Source organism: Anopheles coluzzii, chromosome 2, assembly GCF_943734685.1.
Source record: "Anopheles coluzzii chromosome 2, AcolN3, whole genome shotgun sequence".
NCBI lineage: Eukaryota > Metazoa > Arthropoda > Insecta > Diptera > Culicidae > Anopheles > Anopheles coluzzii.
The window spans coordinates 22,843,177-22,865,638 of NC_064670.1; the positions used below are offsets into that span (position 1 = coordinate 22,843,177).

Below are 22,462 nucleotides of genomic sequence, written 5' to 3' on the forward strand. Positions count from 1 at the left end.
TCTCTCCCTAGCTGGATACCATTTGCTCCGATCTCTTCTAGATCGGCCACAGACTGCGTTAATTTCAACCGGCACATAAACGGCCACCTGGTTTGCTGCTACTTACCCCGTGAATACGACGAAGAAATCCATCATGTTCCAGATGTTGCGCAGGTAGGAGTCGGCATGCAGGACCAACCCGAGCGCCACGATCTTCAGTGCCGCCTCGATCGTGAAGATGCACAGGAAGTAGCTTTCGGTGAGCTCCAGCTTTTGGGCGAGCACCGTTTTGTCGCCCTTGGGCAGATGCTCCTCCAGTGCCAGCACCACACAGTTGGCAATGATTGTCAGCAAGACGGCGTACTCGAACGGTGGCCATTCTATGATGAATTTGGTTGCCCTTGGTGAAGCAAAGGTGAAAGCGTGAGACGGAGAAGATCGTTACCACGCACGGGAAACACATTGGAATGATCAGGACGATACGATCTGGCGATTGCCACTGGTAGGTACGTACTTTCGTATGAAATTATCCTCCGCAAAGATGAACAGCGAGGAGGGCCCGGGTGGTGGTGGACCGGTACGATGTCTCGGACTGCCCTTCTTTCCCTTCTTCGGACCCATTTGCTGCCCGCTGCCGTCCTTATCAGGAAGCGCCTCCTCTTGGGACGCTGCTAGCCTGTCGGTAGGTAGAGAAAAGCAAGCAAAGCTCTCTTTAATAGGTGATTAACTGTAATTTTATACTTTAAAACATTAGCTATTTAACAATCAAAGATAAAGTATACTTGAAAGAGAAAAGAGAATTTGTTTTACGTTATTTTATAAAACAAATTGTTTAACGTGTGCTTTGTATGCTTCTTGCCGAAACACTATGCAGAGCTTTAATGGCACTGACTTAACGGAAGATTGACAGCTTATCGCAAAGAGCTATGCTGCCAAACAGCAAAAAGGAAACGTTTCTTCCTCGAGGCACTTTTTTGCACATTCTTATCTCTTCTGCTGTCTCGCAATGTCAACGTTACGTCGTGTTGTAATCGTTAGGCGTTACGTCTTGAAATACGCCATACGTGTAAAAACAAATCAAGACGACTTTAGTCTGGATAACGTGATGATGTCTTCCGCAGTGTTTTTTGTATTGAAAGCCTTGCTCTTGCCTTTCGGGGTTTAAATTAAAGGCTAGCTAGCATAGCATATGATAAAGATATCAATTTCTGATTCGTCCATTAATTACATTAATTGTCACCTTGTACATCACTTTTGGAACATCATTTAAATTCAAACACTTTTCAGTCGCCATATAATTACAATACCAAAGTAGCTGTATAAACTGGAATCTCAAACACCAGCTCATCTTCATAGCTGTTGATTGCTGTCACTCAAATACTTATTTTGGATCTTTTTTGCAATGTTGTTGCTCCTGAACCCAAACGTTATCCAACTAATTCAAAGCATATAACTGTAAAACTTCAAATATTGAAATTCTCCACACATCCCCGTGGTTGAAACCGTTAGCCATTAAACGAAATGAGGTTATTTGCAAGCGTAGAGAACAATTCAAAAAGCATGTAGAGTAAGCACACACTAGCACAAACACACGCGCTCATTGTGGCCGAAGGACGCATATTGCTCATTCCACTCATGTTCCAGGGAAACGTTGCCAACATTCCGGATGATCTCATCTCATCCGACCGAGGCCAGTTGAGTTTGGTCAGCGTCAAAAGTAAAGCTGAAATCACATCTATCTTCCTAGTGGGCTTTAATCTAGTAAGGGCGCTGCGTGACGTTCGGCTTTGACGCACCGAAACGTGAATGAATTATACTGATTGTGAAGAGAACAATAAACTTGACCGTAGACTTTTTGTTTGTTTGTAAGAAACAAAGATGATGAGTTATCATAATATGGATGGTGTTGGCAAAAAAAAAACTAGAGTACTCCTGTTACATGCTCTACTTGCCATACTGCGTGTATATCCATAGTTGAGCACTAATAAACACGGACACAGTTTGTTGTTTTAACCGAAAACCCCAATAATAATTAACCGGCTCTGTCCACTAATCATCGACACCACACAATCACACGTAGCGACACACTTTGGACGGGAATTAATGAATTCGTTGTTTGATTGGAACGTCCAGTAACGTCCAGTAACGAGCGGCAGGCACTCGTGGCTAGACATCCAAGCTTAACGCCACTGCTTGCACACAACTGCCCGGGCCGATTGCTGGCGGCCGACTTGCCCGACGTTCGCAAAGATACTGTGGATGCTGGATGCTAATATCTAAAATCGTAAACGGTGCTTTCTCCACGCATATCGGTCGTTACCGATTGGGTTACGGCAGGGCGAACAAGGGTGAGGGCAAAACGGTGTCAAAGGGACATCCTGTGGCGACGGGATTTTGTACCACCCAACAACAAAAACAAGCAGAAATATCGCACACAACGGCCAGTGGCACAGCATGCGGTCGGGCCCGGGGGTAATCGGTAGATCCTCAAAGTGTTCACCACCAAGATATGGTCACCGGTTTGCCATTGGTGACTTTCGCATGGAATGCTTAATGTCTTGAGCTAGCCACGAGATGCCGGGTCCGGGATAGAGTGAGACAGAGAGAAAGAGAGAAAGAGCTCTACAGAGTGAAAGAGCGCAATTCTTATTGATCAACGGTTCGAAGAAAATGGTATACGCATTTACGACCGGTGGTATGGGCGACAGGCGGCCGACAAACTGCACATCACGCGTCATTGGCGGAGCGTTATCGGGTTTAGCGGTAGGGCGGAAGTATAAAAGATGTTATATTAATCTTCCGCTTGAAATATATTCTTAACGATTGGCCAATGATAGTGAGCATTCCTGCGGCTGCAGCATGATGCTAATGAGAGCGAGTGTCTGATTTTATCGTAGGTTGGGCAAAGTAAGCGCACTACTTACTCATAAATCAACGTGGTAAGGATGTTTCGAGCATATCTAGCCTCAGAGTATTGAGAAAAGAAAAAAAGAACGAGTGTATGCTTATTAAAGGAATATTGCCGATGAGAGAAATATTTGATAAAGTACAAACACATTGTAGTGCTGTTAAAATTACAGGGTTTGCTTGCACCGATTTTCAAAGTGCAATTTAATGCATTATTAAACTTTGTTTTGAAATTCTCTGTAATAAGTCAGTTAAAAAATATTAAAAATTAAATGCGTGGTAAATCTACAATAAAAAACTACTAAATCTTTCAGCAGCGTTATTGCCAATAAAGGTTTGTTATTAACCAAGCTACAAACAGTTGTTGTACTGCTATTTACATCACTTTCTCTTTTCGTCGAACGTTTCAACCAGTACCATTTTGCTATCATAATTCATTTCGTCACACACTGAACCCGGCCTTCCCTAGTCCCCCTCTACCATATGCATGACCGTCGTCGAACGTTATGGGACATTTAGCTTCCAAAGCATGCGGCCACTCAGCAAAATGCTAAACAAATAGACCGAGATTCGAGTCGAGCGGTCTCGCGAGCTTTCCACAAACTTCCACATCAATTTGCCTCGCCTTCCATCCACCACAGGAAAAAAAAAACACAAAACTGCCCCTGATTAATGATTCATCAATCTTCTGTCAATTCGTCAATCTGTTGTTCGGCTGAATCAATGCGTCTCGCGCATGTACCGGGTGGGCAGGCCGCTGCCGAGGCAGTGAAGTTGGGCCGCACCGAGATGGTATAAACAAACCGAAAAACCAGTCGGGCACCATTCATCGGCGACGGCTGCAAAATGATAGTGAGCTGGCAGAACGGTAGAAGCCGTTTGGTAGCCGTTTGGTTTATGAATCGAGCTGGTGGTCGAGCTACGGCACAGTGCCACTTGCTTGCTTCCTTGCTAGGCGTTTTCTATGTTATTTCCATGGTATAGTTTTGTCTTTTGGTGTGTATGTGTGTGTGTGTGTGTGTGTATGTATTGTTTTCACTTGTTATTTCTATAGGCGACACAGTGCAGACTAGATAAAGATAGTGTTCCAAGGGTAGGAACGAGAAAGACAGTGCCAACGGAGGCAAGATCAATAATGAAATGCGAGAGGCGCTGGCACGATGTGTAAACAGGTTTTGTTTGATTGTCTAGAGCCCGACTGATTGTTTAGTTAAGGAGTTTCAATTGTCGAGCGATCCCAATGCATGGGATGGTTGACTGTCTGAGAATAGGCGAATATAATGGAAGATGATAATTTAAAATTGATTTAAAATTCAAGGATTTGTTTAAGAAATGTCCTATCAACAATAATTTCAAGGCAGCGAAACGCAAGTTTACTGTAGCGAAATGTTATTTCTCTTCGAAGCTGACGAGCTAAGCACTTGGCAAAAGGTCATTTCCATGTTCGCCACACCGCTATTGTCCGAAAAATTAGGCACAGCGAGCAAGCGAGCGAGCGAGCGAACGGTCCCATGGGATGACCCACTTCACCCGGGCCCTATTCATTCGGTTCGCGTATTAAAAATTCATTTTACATTGCATCATTCCAATCGCATGCTGAAGAGCCGTACTGTATCACCGGCGGGACCAGTTACAGAACACTTGCCACACGGCGTAAGCATTCCAACAAGACTCGGGGTAGCAAGTGGGAGGGGTGGTCTGCGGGTGAGAGAAGGTACAAGCGTGTTTTTCTTTTTTCGGTTCAGGCACTCATGAAAGGACTCTCTTTCAACCGTTTCAAGGACAGGATGCTTCGGGCAGACAAGGGTTGTACTGCTGCGGCAGCTATGGTGGGGTTCCTTTTTGTAATTTAACAGAAACACACACACACAGAGCGTGCCACTACCTCGGGTCATGACGTCAGTGATGACGAAAGGGCAATACGGCATCATGTTGCTTCTGTTGGATGGATTTGTTGTTGCTGTTGTGTCGTTGCGTCCCACTTTAGCATCGCTTCCCATGAGAAGCGTGCGACAGTGAGCGAATGAAATGGTAAATAGATCGAACAACGGAACAGAACAGGGAAAGATTCACACAGTACACTCACGCCGTACCGAGAGCTGCTGGAACTGTGCTCGTGGTCGAAGATGCCGTAGCTCTTCCGCTCATCGGATCCGCACCGCGGAGCAGCGGTTAAACGCGGCGGTCTGTCAGATGGTTGGCAAAGGGTGGAAGGACCGGAGACATAAAGTCGCCAACTAGAAAAGCGAAGAGAAACACATCGCCCGTGTCACCCGCACCGGATGGCAGTGCGAGGCAGCTACGCGGAGATGAAATCGACCCGCCGGTGGGTGAAAAGTTCGTCCCAGCCCCGTCCATCTGAAAGCGGGGTCGGCGTGGCTGAGGGCAGAGCTTTTACAAATTACAAACCACACGTTCGGCACGTTTTCCTTCGTTGCCCGCGGGGTGTTTCAGCGTGCGAAGCATTTTCGGGTCCTGCTGTGAGCTGTGAGAGCTGTGCTGTTAACTTGCCAGCGCGAAACGCGCCCAACAAAATCAACAGCGGGAGCAATTTCACGCATCGTGCGAGCAGGCATAACAAACCGTGTTATTAACACACACAGACACAAACGCCCAACCGTACTACCGCACGTTCGCGGGGCTCTCTTTTCGCTCACGGTCGCGTTGCGGTCGCTTTGATGCGAAGGCTTGCCGCCGCTCACCACCACCACCACGCTGCTGGTTTTACTGTGAATATTTGTGTATCGATCGGTCGTGACTTTTGCTGCTGGCAATTGACATGTTTTCGCGCACGGCGGAGGTGGAGGGGCTCGGCAGCCGAAAACAAATAGGCGAGCGTAAATAAAATTAGTTTCCGAAAGTCCATAGACCCGTCGGTGGATGTAAAGGAAACACATTCACACACGTAGAAACATTATATTAAACAGACACAAACACATACACACTTAAGATGGACAGATATTGGAAAATGGATAAAGTTTGCTGCCCGTAATGACCATGGGCAAGAATCCCTTAAGGAGCCAACTTGACCCCTCGAATCGAGGGCAAATGTGAGTGGTTTGTAGCTCCCCCGAGACGCGAGTATAATCTGCCTGGCACTGTGAGCCGCCAGTGTAGCAGCCAAAGAAAGTAAGTTTTAAAAGTGAATCATCATTCGGGTAATTTCGGCAATGGAGGCGCCTAGTGATGGAGACGCCTGGTGACGCATGGGACTGTTTTTTTTTTCTTTCCTTTGCTGACAGGAAACGGTAATGCCCGAGAGAAAAAGCAGCCAAATGGGAGGGGGGGAAACTATTAACATTCGATGACAGTCACTTTTCTGTATGCGAGATGCGTCAGTTTTACACCCCTTAAGCGATGGCCACGTTTACATAGAATCGTTTCGCTTATACTCACGCACTGTACATCGTTGGGCCGTTGTGTGTCTGATGGGAGATCAGTGTCTCCCTGCACGTTTCACCCCGAGCAAAGCATCAGCCAAAGCAAGCCAACAATGAGTCAGTAGCACAACACAATACGGCCACGGGTTTCAGCACGGTTTCAGCGGACGGCCACCAAACACTGTGGGGAATATGGGAAGCACGCACCACGAGAACGCGAACGACGCTTCGGACGACTGACACTGGTTCGCTTTGGGGCAGGCGTTTCGGTGTAAGTTTTCGGTCACTCAGCACACTGTGTGTGGCTGCTCAATGTTTCGCCATGTCTTTTTTTTTTTTTGTTTTGTTTTTCGCAGTCAATCTTCCTCCGCCCGCAGGGATCTCACGAAAGTTTTGTGGGACACCAGGCGTCTCCATATCAAAACAACAGCGCTTCCTGCAGGAATAATTCTACCCAGAATCGAACCACGATTCGTTTTCTTGCGTGTGTGTGTGTGTTGGTGAGTGGCCGATGAAAAAAGAGCGCGAGAGAGGCAACTCGGGTGGAATTGTAAACGATGACGTGTATTTACAACGGCTCTCTGAGTGGCACATCTCGGTGAGTGACTCGCACAGGCACGCGGTAAGCGAACGTGTTGTCAAACGAGGAAAAACGGGGCAAAACAACTCCAAGGGCTGAGGGTCTGGAACGATGGATACAATAAATAAAACAGCAAAGCGAAACCGTTTTGCAGGCCCACGGTTCGGCGGCACGTTCGGTGGCTGTACGATAAAGCGTTTCCATTTCGTCACTTGCAAGACGTTCGAAGCGAGAGCGAGGCTAGAAGGAGTGAAAGACATCGGCATGGGCCAGCATCCCGAGCAAAAAGGTGACCGATTACAGCAAGCACTTTTCAAGGCTCTCGAGCCCAGCGTGTACCGTCGGGGTAAAGGTGGATGGAATACATTAACATTCATTATGCTTGATACGATGGTAAATGACGTGAGTGGTAGGGCGCTAGCTGAGCTTAAAGGTGTTCGGTGCGCTTCCAGCACGGTTCGGGCTAGAGCGATTGTTTATTTAAGAAAGTTTCAGCATGGACAAGAAAAGTTTGTAATTTTAAATACAAAATTCATTGACCATGGTTTTGCAAGGCAATTTAAAACCCCGGTCGGATGGTCGAAATCACACTAAACTATCGATTCTTTTGGATCTGCCGTCACAGGTTTGCTGCACAGCCCTCAGTGGTTGCTGTCGCGTGACGGTAGCAAAAAAAAAGGCAATCGTATTACATTGCAGTTCCGGGAAATTTGTTAACAGTTTCAGCGAAGAGTGAAACATTATTCCGACGCGTCACGTGGCAGCATGAACATGCAAATAAGCATGCAAATTGATTGCGGGAAGCCACTGTTTCGAGTGTATTTTCACACAGCTGCAGCTCGTGCACTTTCTGCAGTGGCCTTCACTGTTATTTTGCTGCTATTTGCTGTGACTTTACAGGTTTTTGGATAAACGGAATTAATTATAATGCCATATACATTGTTTTAGTAGAATTCATAAGCTACTCAACAGAATTCATAAGCTATGTATCTCTTATGACGTTCAAAGAAGCCTCTTTAGACGTTCATTTTATGTTTCGTTAGATATACTGTACTTTGCAGGGAATGAATAAATATATGCACTGTGATCCGGGTCAATTAGTGATGTGAATGGCATTCAACATTTGCACGAGTTTCGTTAAACGACACAGCTATCACAAACTGTTGACAGCTGTTGAAAAACATCTTGCAAGTTTCTAAACACCTAACCGGAAAACAGTGAAAGTTAAGTTGGTTGCTGACCCAGTAACATCTATTCAGCCAGCCAGAGATTTACATACAAATAGGGACCAGAATTGACACACTCTCACACAAAGTTGTGTAAGTCCAAAAGAATATGTAATTCGAAACATGAACCATTCCTGCTTACTTTCTTCTACCAAATGGCATTAATAATAGTGTTGTTAAATCCTCTTCCATCAAACTCATCAATCGATGTACGACTTGTAAACAAATCACAATTCCTGCTACTAATACCATGTAGATTTTGGTGAGTGTGTGGTAAAAGTATTCCCCCCTAGCTAGCCGACAGCCATGGCTGTGTATGCGTGCGATAAAAGAATGTTTAGAATTGCTCCTTTTTTCCATCGTTCTCACGAAACGCGGAACAAACGAGCCTTTTCTCACGCACAGACACACACTCACGTACATTTGAATAGAAGAAGGGAAGTAACGCTGTTTTTATCCGCAGAGCAGTCCCCCAGTTTGGCTCGGTTTGCTGGTAAAATAAGGAGCAACTTTTCCGCAAAGTGTCACCAATACATTAACAACACAAGGGGTTCGCTTTTGTCGCTGAGCTTTTGTTCCCGCCGGGGGTTCGGCTGTGTTTATAAAAAGTTAATTAGGGTTCGTTGCCTTGCGGTGGATCTTTTTCTCTTCTGTTACTTTTTGGAATTGGTTATTTTTTTATTATAAAACAGAGGAAACAGAGAAAAAAGGTACTCAGAAAACAAATTGTATGCTTCATTGGTGACAAGATAAGATTCGGATGTCCCAAGCAGTCCCATCTCGGCAGTACCAACGCGGATGACGAACGTATCGATCAAACGCGGGTGTGTCATAATGTATCACCGGCGTCCACGCTTTTTTGGGTGGCGTGAAAAGGCACAAACCCCTGCAAGGACATACACTCTGGACTGGAGCATCGAGCAGCACCGAGAAAGATGGCAAATGCATTAAAGCAAGCGACTAACCTCAACCAGTCGACAAACAGGGAAATGCCCCTGCGTATGTAGTGATGCAGCACTGAAAAAAAGGAGATAGCAACGAGTGACTGTCAGCTTGGCACAGGAAGATTGCAATCATTTGCAAACCTCATTCATCCCTTGCCGTGTCGTAAAACGGTACCAGCAGAGCAGAATATAATAAAGCCGAACTTTCACTCTCTTCTTCACTTCTGTTCTTTCCCCTCCCGGTCCCGGTCTTATGCTGGTTACCACTACTACCAACCGCACTGGCTGTACATGTGCATCACCGTGCAGAGAACGGCAGCGAGATAGAAACGATCGCACTGCTTACACCGTTGTCATGTGGTTGCCACTAAAGCGCTGCCACAGACACACAGACAAAACGGCAGTCTCGTGACGCGACTGCATTGAGCTGCAATGGGTCGCTATTTTCGTTTCTTGGAACGCTTCCAAACGGGAACGGTGTCAGTCTGGTGCGTTGACCAGAGGATTCTGCCACAACGGCAACAAAATGGCAACAAAAGGTGACAGATTTATTCGCTTGCCGTCCGCGCAGGACTACAGGGAGCGATGGTAAGGTACAGCTACTGCTGCTGCTGGTACGGCATTACGTGGCAGCTGTAAAATGTCAAAACAACAGCCACAGCGACGGCAAAACACGAAAAAAAACGATGAATGCAAGGTGACAGTTGTTCTTTCACCTAGATTCAGGACGGACGCGTTTAGGTCAGTGCTGGGAAATGCAGGCCACAACATGGCTTTCTTCGGCTTTGTCCCCGAAGCGCTTCGAAGCTTCATGGTTCGTAGAGCAAGCGGTGCAACTGCACGACAACACTGCCACTGCGAGCCAGCGTTCTTTGCTTCGGCGTCCACACCTGTGACACTGTTTGTCCTGCTCGCCCTTTCAGGGAGTTTGGTTGTTGGTTGTTTGCTTTGTTTCGGGTTTCTCTTTTGTGTGCTTTAAGGAGGTGGAAACTTTCGTCCCCAGAAACGCGTTGGGACAAAAATGTGTCGCCCAGTTTCACTCACCTTACAGTTTATATACATCCACACAGCGGCACATTATCCACTTCGCACCAGCGATAAAACGCTTGACCGTGGAACCGTTGGCATCGTCGCACTTGTTACTTGTTATCGTTGCAAGGCCTCAAAGACGCTGGAGAGTAGTGCTGGCCTTTCGATTCGAATCCCAAATTCACTTGGCGCAATATTTTCCGTGCCCGTTTTCTGTAGCAGATTCCACTAGCTTGCACGAACCGAGGCAACGATCCGTGCCTATGTTGTTAGCGTATTATTATTTTTAGCTGAAAATAACGCTCACCCTTAGCTTGGCCTACTTTTCTGTACTCTTTGCACTTCACAACACTACAGCACAACCGGAATGATCATCACTTGTATCGCTTGTCGAGTGGACGTGTATTTTTGCACATATTTTTTCACCTTTCTGCTTTGCCTGCAATCACTGAAAATTGCAAAGAAGTGGAGGAATTTGGAAATAAAAAAATACACACACACAAATTAGAAAGCAACATTTGATCAGCAATCCTACTTGTCGTGGATTGAATCAATGCGCCTTACACATAATTAAATCCAATCGTTCGCTTCCACTTGAGCTTAACTCACACACATACACACGCACTTGCACGCCCACACTCATTGCACTGGCATCGTTCCAGCGGAAATTAATTTTTAATCCTTCGCTATCCCTTCCCTGCCAATGGCGATTGGAACTGGTCCGAAACGCTCTACCGGGCGTCTCCATCTGCCATTTTCACACCAGAAAACAGCTCACGTGGCCAGCAGGATGAGAAAACCAATAAAGAAAAGAAATACAGGGCGCACAATTTTCTGTGACCCAAAACCGGGATTCGGTTAGCTGTCACTGTATGTGCGGGGTTCTGTGTATGAGTAGTTGAAAAAGCGTAAGAATTTCCCAGGATACGACACACGAACACAGGAGAAGCGTCCCTTAAACGGTCACCAGAACGATAAACATTATCCTTCTTAACGCTCCGTCGATCAACACTTTAATGAAGAAAGAAAGAGAGAGAGAGAGAGAGAGAGAGAGAGAGAGAGAGAGAGAGAGAGAGAGAGAGAAAGGAGCCTGAGAGGGTGGAGGAGATGAAAGATTGGGGATCAGTTCGATTGGTTCTATTTTTATCCTTATCTTCATCCCGGGGGTTTCTCTTTCCCCCACCCAACCCGCCTGCATGTGTGTCGTGTGCCACTGTGTCATCTGTGTGGTGCGCATTTCCGCTTACACTTGCTGCTTGTCACACACACACACACACACACACACACATACACCGCCGAACGCTTTCCCAGTTCCGTTCGCTAGTGTCTCAGTGGAGTGCATCCGTTTACAGCGTAGGTTTGGAGGATTCCTCCGAACGCTGGTGCTGTAGAACCTTTTGTTCTCTCCCTTGTTAGGGAGGGCAACCGTGTTTTGCCCCCTTCCTTTCAGGCTTCTAATACGTCCACCCCGCACCACCACTAGCTCGTTTATTTGCTCTCTTTCTCTCACACTTACTTACATTATCTCCGCATGACGTGTGTCCGTTTGTATCTCGTTTCTTGCTCACTGCCTCTCTTTCTCTCTTTCGCTCTCTATCTCTTTTTTTCTCTTTTTATTCTCGCTCTCTTTCTCTTTCGATTGTTTTTTTTTTGTGTTGGTCTTGGGGTCAGATTTTCGTGCCCCGGTTCGGAAAGATGTACGGTCGGGGGTAAATGTGGTGGGAAAATCCCATCCCAAAGGAATGGCTGAGTAGCGAGAGAGGGAGCACGAGCAGGGTAGAAGTTTGTGCTGGATTGCAGTTGCGGAGGTTTTCTTTGCGCTCCCTGCTTCCTCGCTTGTTGCCGAACGAAACCGAAGCACTTTCTTCAACGATGTTCAAAGGATATGAGCAAACACTCACGCACACATACCCATACATATAAACGAACGAACACATACACACACACACACACACACACACACGCTTATAAAATTATTAGGGCAAACGAACCGTTGCCGTACTTGGGAAAGGATATTTTCGGCCCAAAGCAAACGAATGGGTCTATTTTTCTTCGCATCCAACCTTTTCGCCCCTCCCGTTTCCTTACGTTTTCTTGCTTCCACGACTGCACCAACACACACACAGACACAGACTCTTTAACAGAAACAGGAAGAGCGAACGATGGTCTTTGCTGGCAGGTTTGATGAACACTTGCTTCACGAAAAGAATCCTCGGTGGAATATATTTTTCAAATCATTGACGCACACTATTTTAACGCATGCCAACACACACATACGCATGCAGAACAGTGCGTCACCGTATAACCATTGGCTCAGAACGACCCCGGAGCTGCAGGTAAGGAAAAATTCTCCTGCGCTTATCTGCCCTCGCGCGAGGAGTACGAGGACAATTGCACAACGTACCCCGTGCTCCTTGGCGAGCGGATTTTTCACCCTTCCGGTTGGAGCGATACTGGATTGTCGCACTGTAGACACCACGCAAGATTAAAGCAAAACTCTGCAACGGGGCAGACTTTCGAGTTTAGCACAGTTTAGCACATCATCCCCATTTACTCCCCAGCCTCACCTTATCACACAGCACACCGCCGCTCGAACCACCCAGCATTACCCGCCGTTCACTTGCTTTAGCACCACCACGCTTACACACGTACATACAGACATACATATACGCAAACACACACACACACGGGCGCGCACACACACACACAAGGAGCAGTGGAGCAAACCGAACAGAAAAAAAACCCCACGCGACTGGGCCGGGACAACACCGTGGACGAGGTCTCGGCACGATGCCTGCCTGCACTGTTCTGCGCTCGGTCGCGAGCGAACGGTTTACCTTAACCTGCAGCGTGCGAAAGGTGACCGAGAGCGCACGGTTGTTCGGGTGGGCTTTTGGGTCGTCTTTCGGTACGCCCTCCCACCGTCCCTGCTTGGCGGGCTCGTTGCTTGCGTGCGGTGAGAGTGAGAATGCGCCAGTGGTGGGAAAATGCCGGTAGCCCTGCCACTCGGCACAGTGAGCTGCGAGACAGTGCGATCCGTTTGTGTGTGTGTGTGTGTGTGTGTGTGTGTGTGTTCGAGTGAGCGGACGATATACCACCCCCATCCTTGCTAGTGCTGCTGCTGGAGGTTGTGTTCGGATTCACCAGCTCATTGTTTGCCCGTGTGAGGTCCGGAACAGTCACACTATGGGCTGGGGGTTATTTGCTTTTGCGATGGCTGGATAAGCGACGAAAGAATAGTAAATGTTCGTACAAAAACAAACTGTTTCACGGCAAATATTTTCACGCCATGTGTGGGCGCGCATGAAATTTGGCTTTTCATTGAATGTCATCGCACCATACAGTCTGACATGTTCCAGCCGTGATTATTTTGGCAACTTTTCCACGCTTTTAAACGCACGGTACGATATTGTGGGGAAATACATAACCCAAATGCTTATTGACGTCAAACGGGTACTCCTCATCATTGTCATTTTCCCGCTGGCTAATAAAGTTGGTTGAAACAAACATTGAGGCACCCTATGAAACGAGCCCCAATCCTTTATTTCCAAGGTGTCACTTAGCAAGTGGTGAGAACGGGAAATGAGCTCACTGATAGAGCAAAACACATGCATCTAAAAGCTCTGAAAGTAAACACAGAAACGAAAGGAAAAGCTTTAGGCAGCAGGATGAAAGCTCCTCGCGTGAAATGTTTCATTTTGAAATTCGCTGAACTCGATTTTGCCCACAGAGAAAGCGAAAATAGGGTTTCCAATCATATAATGAAATTATTTAATCACTACATACTGTAGAGCAGTTATTAGACTGTGGGTGCCGCTGTAAACATCCTTTTTTTCCGCGGCAGGATTTATTTAGTTTTTCTTACATGCAGATGGATGCTACAGAAAAGCACTCAAAACATAGCATCGGTATCACTTCAAAGCTGTTTATACCGGCTGCCAAAGTCTAATGACTGCTGCACAGTATTATTGCAAATTTCCACAGTATGCTTGCAATATTCCACAACCGATTTGCAACATTGTCCCATGTCAGAGGTCTTCAAACTACGGCCTGCAAGTCGCATGCTGCCCTCAGTAGCGCATTGTTTGCCCCTCAAGAGCGTGCCATGTGGCCCGCGATGACTTAGTAAAGGTTAAAGAAATAATTTATTTGTGACTAATCAAAATTAAAATATTTACTTTTTTAAGGACAGAAATTAAGATTCAATGAAAGGAAGCTGTAGAATTTTGATATATTCAGTTATTAAAACCACATTTACAACGAAACCAGTAAGACCACCATCGGTTTGTTGTGCTCATTGCATACCTTTAGGCGAAAAATCAACACAAAAGACGTTACGTGCATAGTGAAGAAATAACATTTTGCAATTTGAGCTGATAAAAAAGCAATTACGAAATACACTACAGAAAAAACACTCTATTTTGATTCATTTGAAATGTTATGCTATCGGTTTTTGTTCATTTATTTGCATTCTCGTTTTTCTGGGTGTTTTTTTTGCTATTCGGTTCATCTATAATTTTGGTTTGGTATAGCGTTGGTAACATGTATCGCAAATTGTACATATACAACGAAAAAATAAAAAACAACCTCGAATGAGAGCCAAAACATACAAACAGAGTATAAGATACTGCGGGCGTTACATCGGTACATAGGTGTTGTCTTTTTTACCCTTCCCCATTGCGATTCATTTGGTCTCAACACCAAATACCCACAACTCAGCGTGCCGATACTAGAGTAGCAACGTTTTAGGCGCTGCCCACCAAATAGTAAAATCGGATCAGTAGATACGTTGGGCTAGTACTTCTAACAACCATGTTCGGTACAAGCACATGGGTTTGGTAAAGAAAACAAGAATGAAAGAAAGAAAAAAACACGACAAGGTGAACACAAAAGCACAAACGTACCGGGTTTCGTACTAAGCGCGGCACTGTCTGTCACCATCTGGGGGCAGGCGGCACAAAGATAGCACGGTACAGAGTGGTTAAAGGGTGTATCCGTACAGCCGCGGAGCTGCGGCCGGGTACGGCCATCCACCCGTACAGCTAGACACACACGCACACAGACACGCGAGCGAACGAACACAAGCACTGCACTGCAGCATCACCGCGTATGCGGCCATCGGTTTCGAGTTTGTAATTTGGGGCCAATCGCATTTAATATAGGTTGTGTGGGTGGTAGTTAAGTAGTCGCGTTGAATAGATACGTTCGTATTAATTTTCTACATAGTCGGCCGCAGCCATCGGCGCACGAGCTGCTTGTGGCCAACGCGTCCGGTTTGAATGCGTAAACAACATAAAGGAAGCGGAAGAAGGACTGCAGAAAAGTCATCACACGCACGAGTGGCGTCTGTTCTACGTCATCGGTGTTACGTGTTCCGTTCATTTTGGTTGCTAGTTTCTTCTTCTTTCTTCTTTGTTTCTTCTTCTTCGTTCTCTGCCTCTTTTTGGTTAGCTTCTGTCTCTTCTGTCTTATCCTTTTTTTTGTGGGTTTCCATTACTACACGGCTTTAAACGTTGGCGTATCACAGAAAAAATGTATGTACAACATTGGATTCAAAGTTGCCTCCCTTCACTGGCGCTTGCGGAACATTATTTGTATCGATGCGTTCATCAATTTGCATTAAGGAAAACGGGAAGGGAAGGGGAACAGGGGGAACGGGAGAATTTGTTTGAATTACGATTCCATTCGACTAACGACAGCTATTGTAAGTGGTATCCGAAAGGGAAGATGAATAAACACACACACACATACATACACGTGTTGCTATTGCACTTGAGTTCGGTTTGTTGGAAATGAATGTGTCCCTTAAATATTTGCTACCTTGCACTAGTCATTCTCTCTCTTTCTTATTCCGCTTTTTTTTCTATTCGCTGAGCTATGCTGTCGAGTTGGTTAATGCAGCAGATGATGCTTGGCTTGGTTGGTACATGAGGAATACAACTTTCTTTTTGTTACATACAACGATCAAGAAAACTGGTATGTGTCGCTCGATATCGATACCTTTGTTGCCATCACTTAACCGCCATGCCGTAATAGTACTCACGATGCACGATTGCCTTCTTTCTCCCGTCTATTTCCTTTTCTTTGTCTTTTTGTTTCTCCCTGTTTTTTAAGTTATCTCTTTTTTTTTACAGTGGCATCGTACCAGGAAACCAGAACCAACTATCGGGATAAGGGACAGCAGCAAACATTAAACTTGGTTAGATTCATTCAATACACTAATATCTCAACAGGCATTTGTCGTTCAACGAAACTGCTACAACAACGCTATGGCGAGAGAGCAAAAAACGGAGAATAAAAGCTTTGGTAGGAGAAAACGAGAACGAGAAAAAGTACGCATATTCCTATATGTATATATGTATATGCTTGATCGCTAGCTAGCGCGGAGATAAAAAACAAACCCCTATCCATCCTGCGATAAAGGTAACGCTTCGTACGCTTTAAGTTAGTGGTCGTAGATATTGGCAATCGTATTATGGTTTTGTTTGTTTTGTGTTGGTTTTTGCTATGTTACGCACTCGCAAACATCGGCCATTTAGAAATGGGCCATAAGAAGATGAAGAAAATGGCAGTTTAACATGCACGTACTTGCGCCGCTGCACACCACACAAAGCATTGCAGCAGTGGTTTTTGGTTTCGTTTTGTTTTTACATAACATTCCGGGGTTTCGTACTTACTGCCAGAGCGGCAGATCTTGTTTGCTAATGTTTACTATGTACAAGCCAGTACGGCCAGTTTCGCGTGTGGCTAGAGATCAACGTTTGGCAACATCTGGTATCTGGACTGGTTGAATGGCGTGGAAACGCTTGAAAAAAAAAGAAGCAAACACTCGTTTTACTGCTTACCGCCTACCGTACCGAATGGTTTGAAGTAGTATTTAGTGTTAAAGCTAAGTGTAATCAATGTACGGTACATCTTCGAGTGCTTCCCCGTCCGCTTGGACATCCGCAGCCTTTGCACTCTATTGTGGGCCCATTTTTTACGATAATTCTTTTTGTTTGTTTTTTCCATTTACTGCCGCTTCAATCACGCTAAAGGCCGAATCGTCAGGATGTTCAAGATTTGCACACGCACTGCCTATATCCACACTCAGTTTTGGGCGAGCTTGAATCGATTTTGGTTTTGCACAGTGTCTACTTACATCTAAGCAAAACGGGATGGGAGATGGGATGGTTAGGAGACATTTGGTTACGATTGAAAATTCGGTGACACAAGGTGACACATTGTTCGGGGCGATCACAATCAAAAGAAGATGAACTAGTAGAACCTGCATCTGCATTGTGCAATCCCTGTATATCACTAGATACAGCACTACCTAATTTGGTGATTTATCTCTCTATATATCTCTCTCTTTTCACTTCTTTTTCTCTTTTTTGCAAATTTCGAAAATGTCTTTACCTTCTTGGCAGCAAACTAGTTCGCTAGTCTTGGTTGGTGACTATCTAAACCTTTTGCATAAAAAAACGATCTGTTTGCACGATCACGAGTCTTGGTTTCGATGATGGTTGCAGCAATGCTAATGCTGCTAAAACTACGCGACGGTTGGGTCGAAAGCCGTGTCCTTCTACGCACGATCACTACACATTCTACACTGCTGGTACGCTGCTCTATCTGCCCCCTCACCGTACCACTGGATATGAATTTCCGCGTTCTGGTCGAGGTAAAACTGATGAAACAAAAAAAAACCGGATACTAGGTGGGTTATTAGTGCCTTTTGCTAAATACTTGCCTTCGCTTCACTGATCTACGTCACGTTGGCCCGCTCGTGCTACTTAAAAATTCCCTGCATTATATTTTTTTCCGCTCGCTTGTGACTGGTTGCGTGTGACTGTGTGTGTGGTATCACCTCACGATAGCCGAACGCGGGGGCCATCAAAAAACCTTTTACCAAACTGGTGGTACTAATTTCATCCTAACTAGTGGTTTCTAGCCGTATACAACGCACTACCGCACTACCAGACCGAACGCTATTTTCCGCTTGTGATCCGTCGTTAACCTTCTTAATGTTTGTGTTCAGTTTACTGTAAAAGTTAAACACCTTGCACAGGTTTGTGTGTGGCGCTCGTTTAGCGCGCTTGGTTTTCACTGTCACTGTCTCAGTCTTTTACTTTTTTTTTGTTTTGTTTCTTCTGTTTTGCTCCGTATTAGTTTGTTTGAGTGCAACTACTAATCCACCATCGGCAGCAGTCTCGTGCCGGACGAGCTAATCTGTTTGATACCTATCATCGTTTGCGCCTAAAGGTAGGCAAGGTTGGCAGCAAAAAGAGAGTTTGGTGTGTACTATTGATGCTATCAAATCAAATGAACATTTAAATCTTATTGTGATTTTTTTTAAATAAATTTAGGTAATTTTGCTTGTAGAATCAAATTGCAATGTTAAGTTACTTTATAAGGAGCTTTCATTTCTATTTTTGAGAATAGTCAAAAGATCAATTTGCCTACCTTTAGGCGCAAATAGTACATATGATGAACACTTGTTTACTGTTTGCCGAATGAATTTTCTCCTAGACAACGAAAGAAAATCGATCGATCATATGAAAAGCCCACAGTAGGATGGTCACCTTGTGCCGACAAGTTGGGAACGTTTCTCTCTAAAAAAACCCATAGAAAAACGCTAGGGAAAGGGTTTGTCATGGATTGAGGGGAGGAAACCTAGTACTGGTCAGTTTTTACCGCGTCTCCGGCTAAATGGAGTAAGAGTATTTTGCTACCATGTATTAGCTACACACGTTTATAATTCTATACGGCCCTAGTTTCGTAGCTGTGATCGTGCACGCACTAAATACTCCCCTCGGTTGAGGGTTCTATCGATCACTTAAAGCCATCGCTCAAACATCGACGCTCACCGCGAGCGCCAGTGGCAAGTTGAATGCTGTTTGCTGAAAGCTGCAACATCACGTGTCAGCGCGGCGTGAGTTCCGGTTGGCAGGGATGGCCTTGCCTTGGCCTAGACCCAAATCTGTTCGCGCCGCTTGCGTTCGCCCTGCCGCCTTCGCACCCTATGCTAGCACCAGTCCTCGTCGTCCGAATCGGAGTGTCTCGAGTGAAGGGCGCCCTTCGGTTTGTAGCCGTTCAAAATGGGCGACGGCAGTACGCGGCCACCGGTGCGGCCCATCGCCAGTGCCTGCTCGTACGACAGCGGGACGGAGTGTTCCATCCTGTTTGGGAAGGGAAAGAGCAAAACAATCATTCATCTGGCAGAGAAGTCTTAAAAAAGGGCAATCCACCCGCGTACCTTTCGAACTCGCGCTCAAACTCGCGCTCGATCTCACGCTCGCGCTCGTACAGCTCCCGCTCGCGATCCCGGAACTCGTACCGGACGCTGTAGTCTTCGTGGCTGCGCTCGCGGCTGTTCCGGAAGCGTTCCCGGTCCCGCTCGCGGTCCCGTTCGCGATAGTACAGATCCCGGTCATGGTCGCGCTCCCTCGGCTCGCGGAGAAACTCGCGCGACTGGGGCAGCGAATGCACGCTGTGCGGTGTGTTGTGAGAGGAATGGCCAGTCTGAAAAGTTGAAACGTGCGGTTAGCAAGTGGCCGTGCACTGCCGTGACCGAAGCCGCGTCTTACGTGGGTCGGGCTAGCGTTCAGCTTGGGGAAGTTGATGTTCGTTTGCTTCAGCTGTAGCGTCGACGGCTTGCACGGTGTGGGCGGCAACCGACGTCCATGGCCCTGGCGACGGGTCACCAACACCGGATAGCTATGCTGCACATGAGACCCTGAGGAACCTATCCCATCGGTACATCAGTATTATATGTGCCAGAAAAGCCATCGGAAGAGAGAGAGAGAGAATGGCGAAGTGTCTTATGCATGATGGTTCTCGAAACAGTGAGTCACAGTAAGAGATAAGCGACAAACACAGGTATGGTGACAGTACAAATAAATACACGATCAGCGAAAGATGTATGTATGATGACGATGAGAAATAGAAACACGTGATAGAGGGAGGAAAACGATACAAAGGAAGACATGAAACCCTCTTTCCTCCACGACTTGTGCTTTCTCCACCAAGTGGTACTAATGCCCGGAAGCAGGAAAACGATCCCAACCAAAGGTAACCTCATGCTGTTAGGAAAGTTGCGTAACAGAGAAATGGAGAACACAAGATGACCGTTTGGTGCGTTTGATTACATGGGGTGTGCAAGGGATTCTACGACACTGAAGACAACTTGACAGCTGACATTGAAAACAGATGGGAAGACAGGACGAATGAAGGACGAGGCGCATCACATATACTAGCATGATTGGGCTGGATTTTGGGAAGAAACGATTAACGAACGGGAACGAACGGGTTGCTAAGCATGACAGACAACGAGAAAGAGAGGCGATACGGGGACACAGAGTGATAGAGAGAGAGAGAGAGAAAGATACAAAGGCGAAGGAACACAGTATGAAGGAAGGTAGGGTGAGTAAGCATTTTGTTTCCTGTACCCATTCCGTTGCGGTACTTCCGCCGGGCTTGGTCCCGGTCGCGCAGCTCTTGCAGCAGCTGGGCCGGGCTGGGCGAACGCGACCGTTCGCAGAGGATCGTCGTATCGTACGGTTGATGGACAAGGTGGTTTTTGGAACGGTCTTTACTACTGCGATGCTGGGCACTACTATGTACACCGAAACGACTGGGCGACGGCGAACGGGCGGGGCTGGTTGAGGCCGACCAGGAACCTGGAATCGAATCGGAGTAGAAACAACAACCGAAAAGAAAGAAAGAAGGGGTATAACATTGGAACAAAACCGTTCAAACAGGGTGAGGGCGGGGGAGGAGGGACCAACTGTTTGGTCGTAGGGACGGGCGGGAGGTATGGCCTAATGCATTGAGCTAATTGGAAAATGCCAACACCTCCGTCCCGCGAGAGTTAGAACGAGGTACTACCATTGCTAGTGAGGCTAAGAGCGCGTTAAGAGAGGATAACTCCGAAGGTTGGCAACTCAACTAGAACGGTGGCTAGGTGACGAACAGATAGACCACTAAGCTAAAACACGCACAGAAGAAGGGAGGGATGATGGTTGGACGCGGTTCGGATGATCCGGTCTGATGGTGGCTTTGTACAGTATCATCTATCTTAGGGCTACTAATGTGCAGCTACACCGGTACGAGTACGAGTAGTTATATATATATACAGACGAAGTTACACCAAGCTGAAACGTTGTACCAAACTATACTACACTAATACACGATAGTGAGAACGAGGTGTAGAAGAAATGAACAACGAAGTAGGATGCGTTTAACTACTGCGGTTTACAACAGTTCGCTCATTTAGCTTGATGTGGTGACGGGAGTGTGACTGAACGTAAGCAAAAAAATAAATCGCTCTAAAAAGACTGACTAGACTCGAAATGCTCTATGCTGCTATGTGGATTGCATATATTAAGGCTGATTCAAAAATGCGCCGTAAGGTATGCAGTACGTCTATCAAACGATGCTTCTGTGACGCTGCTAAATGTTTGCTTGGTGTTTGCGATACTTATGTTAGCTGGCATAATGATTAACGATATTTTACTTTTCTAAAATAAAAAAGGAGAACTAATCATTTACTTCCAGCCTATGCATTGGTTAAGCAAAATATTGTGTTCCTATTTCTGTTATAATCTAGACTAGCCGGCCCGGAATTGCGCGCACTATGCTCTATGTGTGTGGCGAGCTATTCTATGAACGTAGCGGTGTTACCCGTTCCCGCTAAGTTCTCGCTATAAGGCTGGTGAAAGTATACTCATAAAAATTCATAAACAGTTTGCTTCCCCGCACGCACGCAGGTGTTCGGTTGATGTTGAGTTGGATGTGTGTCGGTTGACTTTCGGGAGCAAAATTTTGATTCAGTAAAAATCTGTTTGAACAAATCAACGCTACGAATTGCGAAAAAAAAGCAACAACTAAAGAGCTTAAAACCAATTTATCAAAATCAGTGCTAATGTTTGTTCATGTTGCAAGACAAAAGTCCAAATTAAGCAGAATGCAAATCATCGCCAAAAAGCAGCTATTTTTTTTTCTTGCAAACAAAACCCTTCAATTGGCCTATGCGCCATTTTGTAACGCCGTTTGTTCAGTACGAATTTTACTTCACTTAATGTAATGTAAAATAGAAAGCAAAAACTAATCATATTCAGCCTGTACGGCTGTAGAGAGAGAGAAAGAAAGATACAGATATAGGCAGGACAGCTGTACGACACCCAACATCAATATAAGGGAAGTGTTATGAGTTTTTATGTTACCTCGGTTGTGCCTGTGCGCATAGCCGAAATGATGCCTACCACGTCTGTGTTCCTCCTTTTGTATTTCCACCACGTTCGACACGGTGTCGGAGAAACCGATCTCGTGCTGTTGATGTCGCTTCCGCGGGCTCGGCGTGCGCACCAGCGGAGACTCCCGTCTTGCCGGTCGATGTAGAAAGGGATAAAAGATATTACATTAGAGTTGTTCAACTGG

At 46.0% G+C, this 22,462-nt stretch overlaps 2 protein-coding genes across 19 annotated transcripts in view; both read right to left on the minus strand.

Annotated features, from left to right (window-relative positions):
• LOC120948990 (voltage-dependent calcium channel type A subunit alpha-1-like) overlaps positions 1 to 6,517 on the minus strand; it is a 22,074-nt gene extending 15,557 nt beyond the window's left edge. For all 3 annotated transcript variants that reach the window (XM_040365908.2, XM_040365906.2, XM_040365905.2), the window contains exons 1-3: positions 6,283 to 6,517; positions 494 to 655; positions 107 to 379 (exon numbers count right to left, since the gene is read on the minus strand). In XM_040365908.2, the coding sequence (XP_040221842.1) occupies positions 107 to 379; positions 494 to 655; positions 6,283 to 6,293 (446 nt within the window). In that variant the 5' untranslated portion in view covers positions 6,294 to 6,517. The remainder of the gene's footprint in view (positions 1 to 106; positions 380 to 493; positions 656 to 6,282) is intronic.
• Positions 6,518 to 14,464: 7,947 nt separating this feature from the next.
• Positions 14,465 to 22,462, minus strand: part of LOC120953825 (voltage-dependent calcium channel type A subunit alpha-1-like) — an 85,521-nt gene continuing 77,523 nt past the window's right edge. For 12 of the 16 annotated variants that reach the window (XM_049605499.1, XM_049605505.1, XM_049605500.1 and 9 more), the window contains 5 exons: positions 22,249 to 22,406; positions 20,473 to 20,703; positions 19,612 to 19,769; positions 19,281 to 19,546; positions 14,465 to 19,203 (listed from right to left, as the gene is read on the minus strand). In XM_049605499.1, the coding sequence (XP_049461456.1) occupies positions 19,050 to 19,203; positions 19,281 to 19,546; positions 19,612 to 19,769; positions 20,473 to 20,703; positions 22,249 to 22,406 (967 nt within the window). In that variant the 3' untranslated portion in view covers positions 14,465 to 19,049. Of the gene's footprint in view, positions 19,204 to 19,280; positions 19,547 to 19,611; positions 19,770 to 20,472; positions 20,704 to 22,248; positions 22,407 to 22,462 lie in introns of those variants that run through there. The other 4 variants (XM_049605503.1, XM_049605510.1, XM_049605509.1 and 1 more) reach the window with 4 other exon arrangements.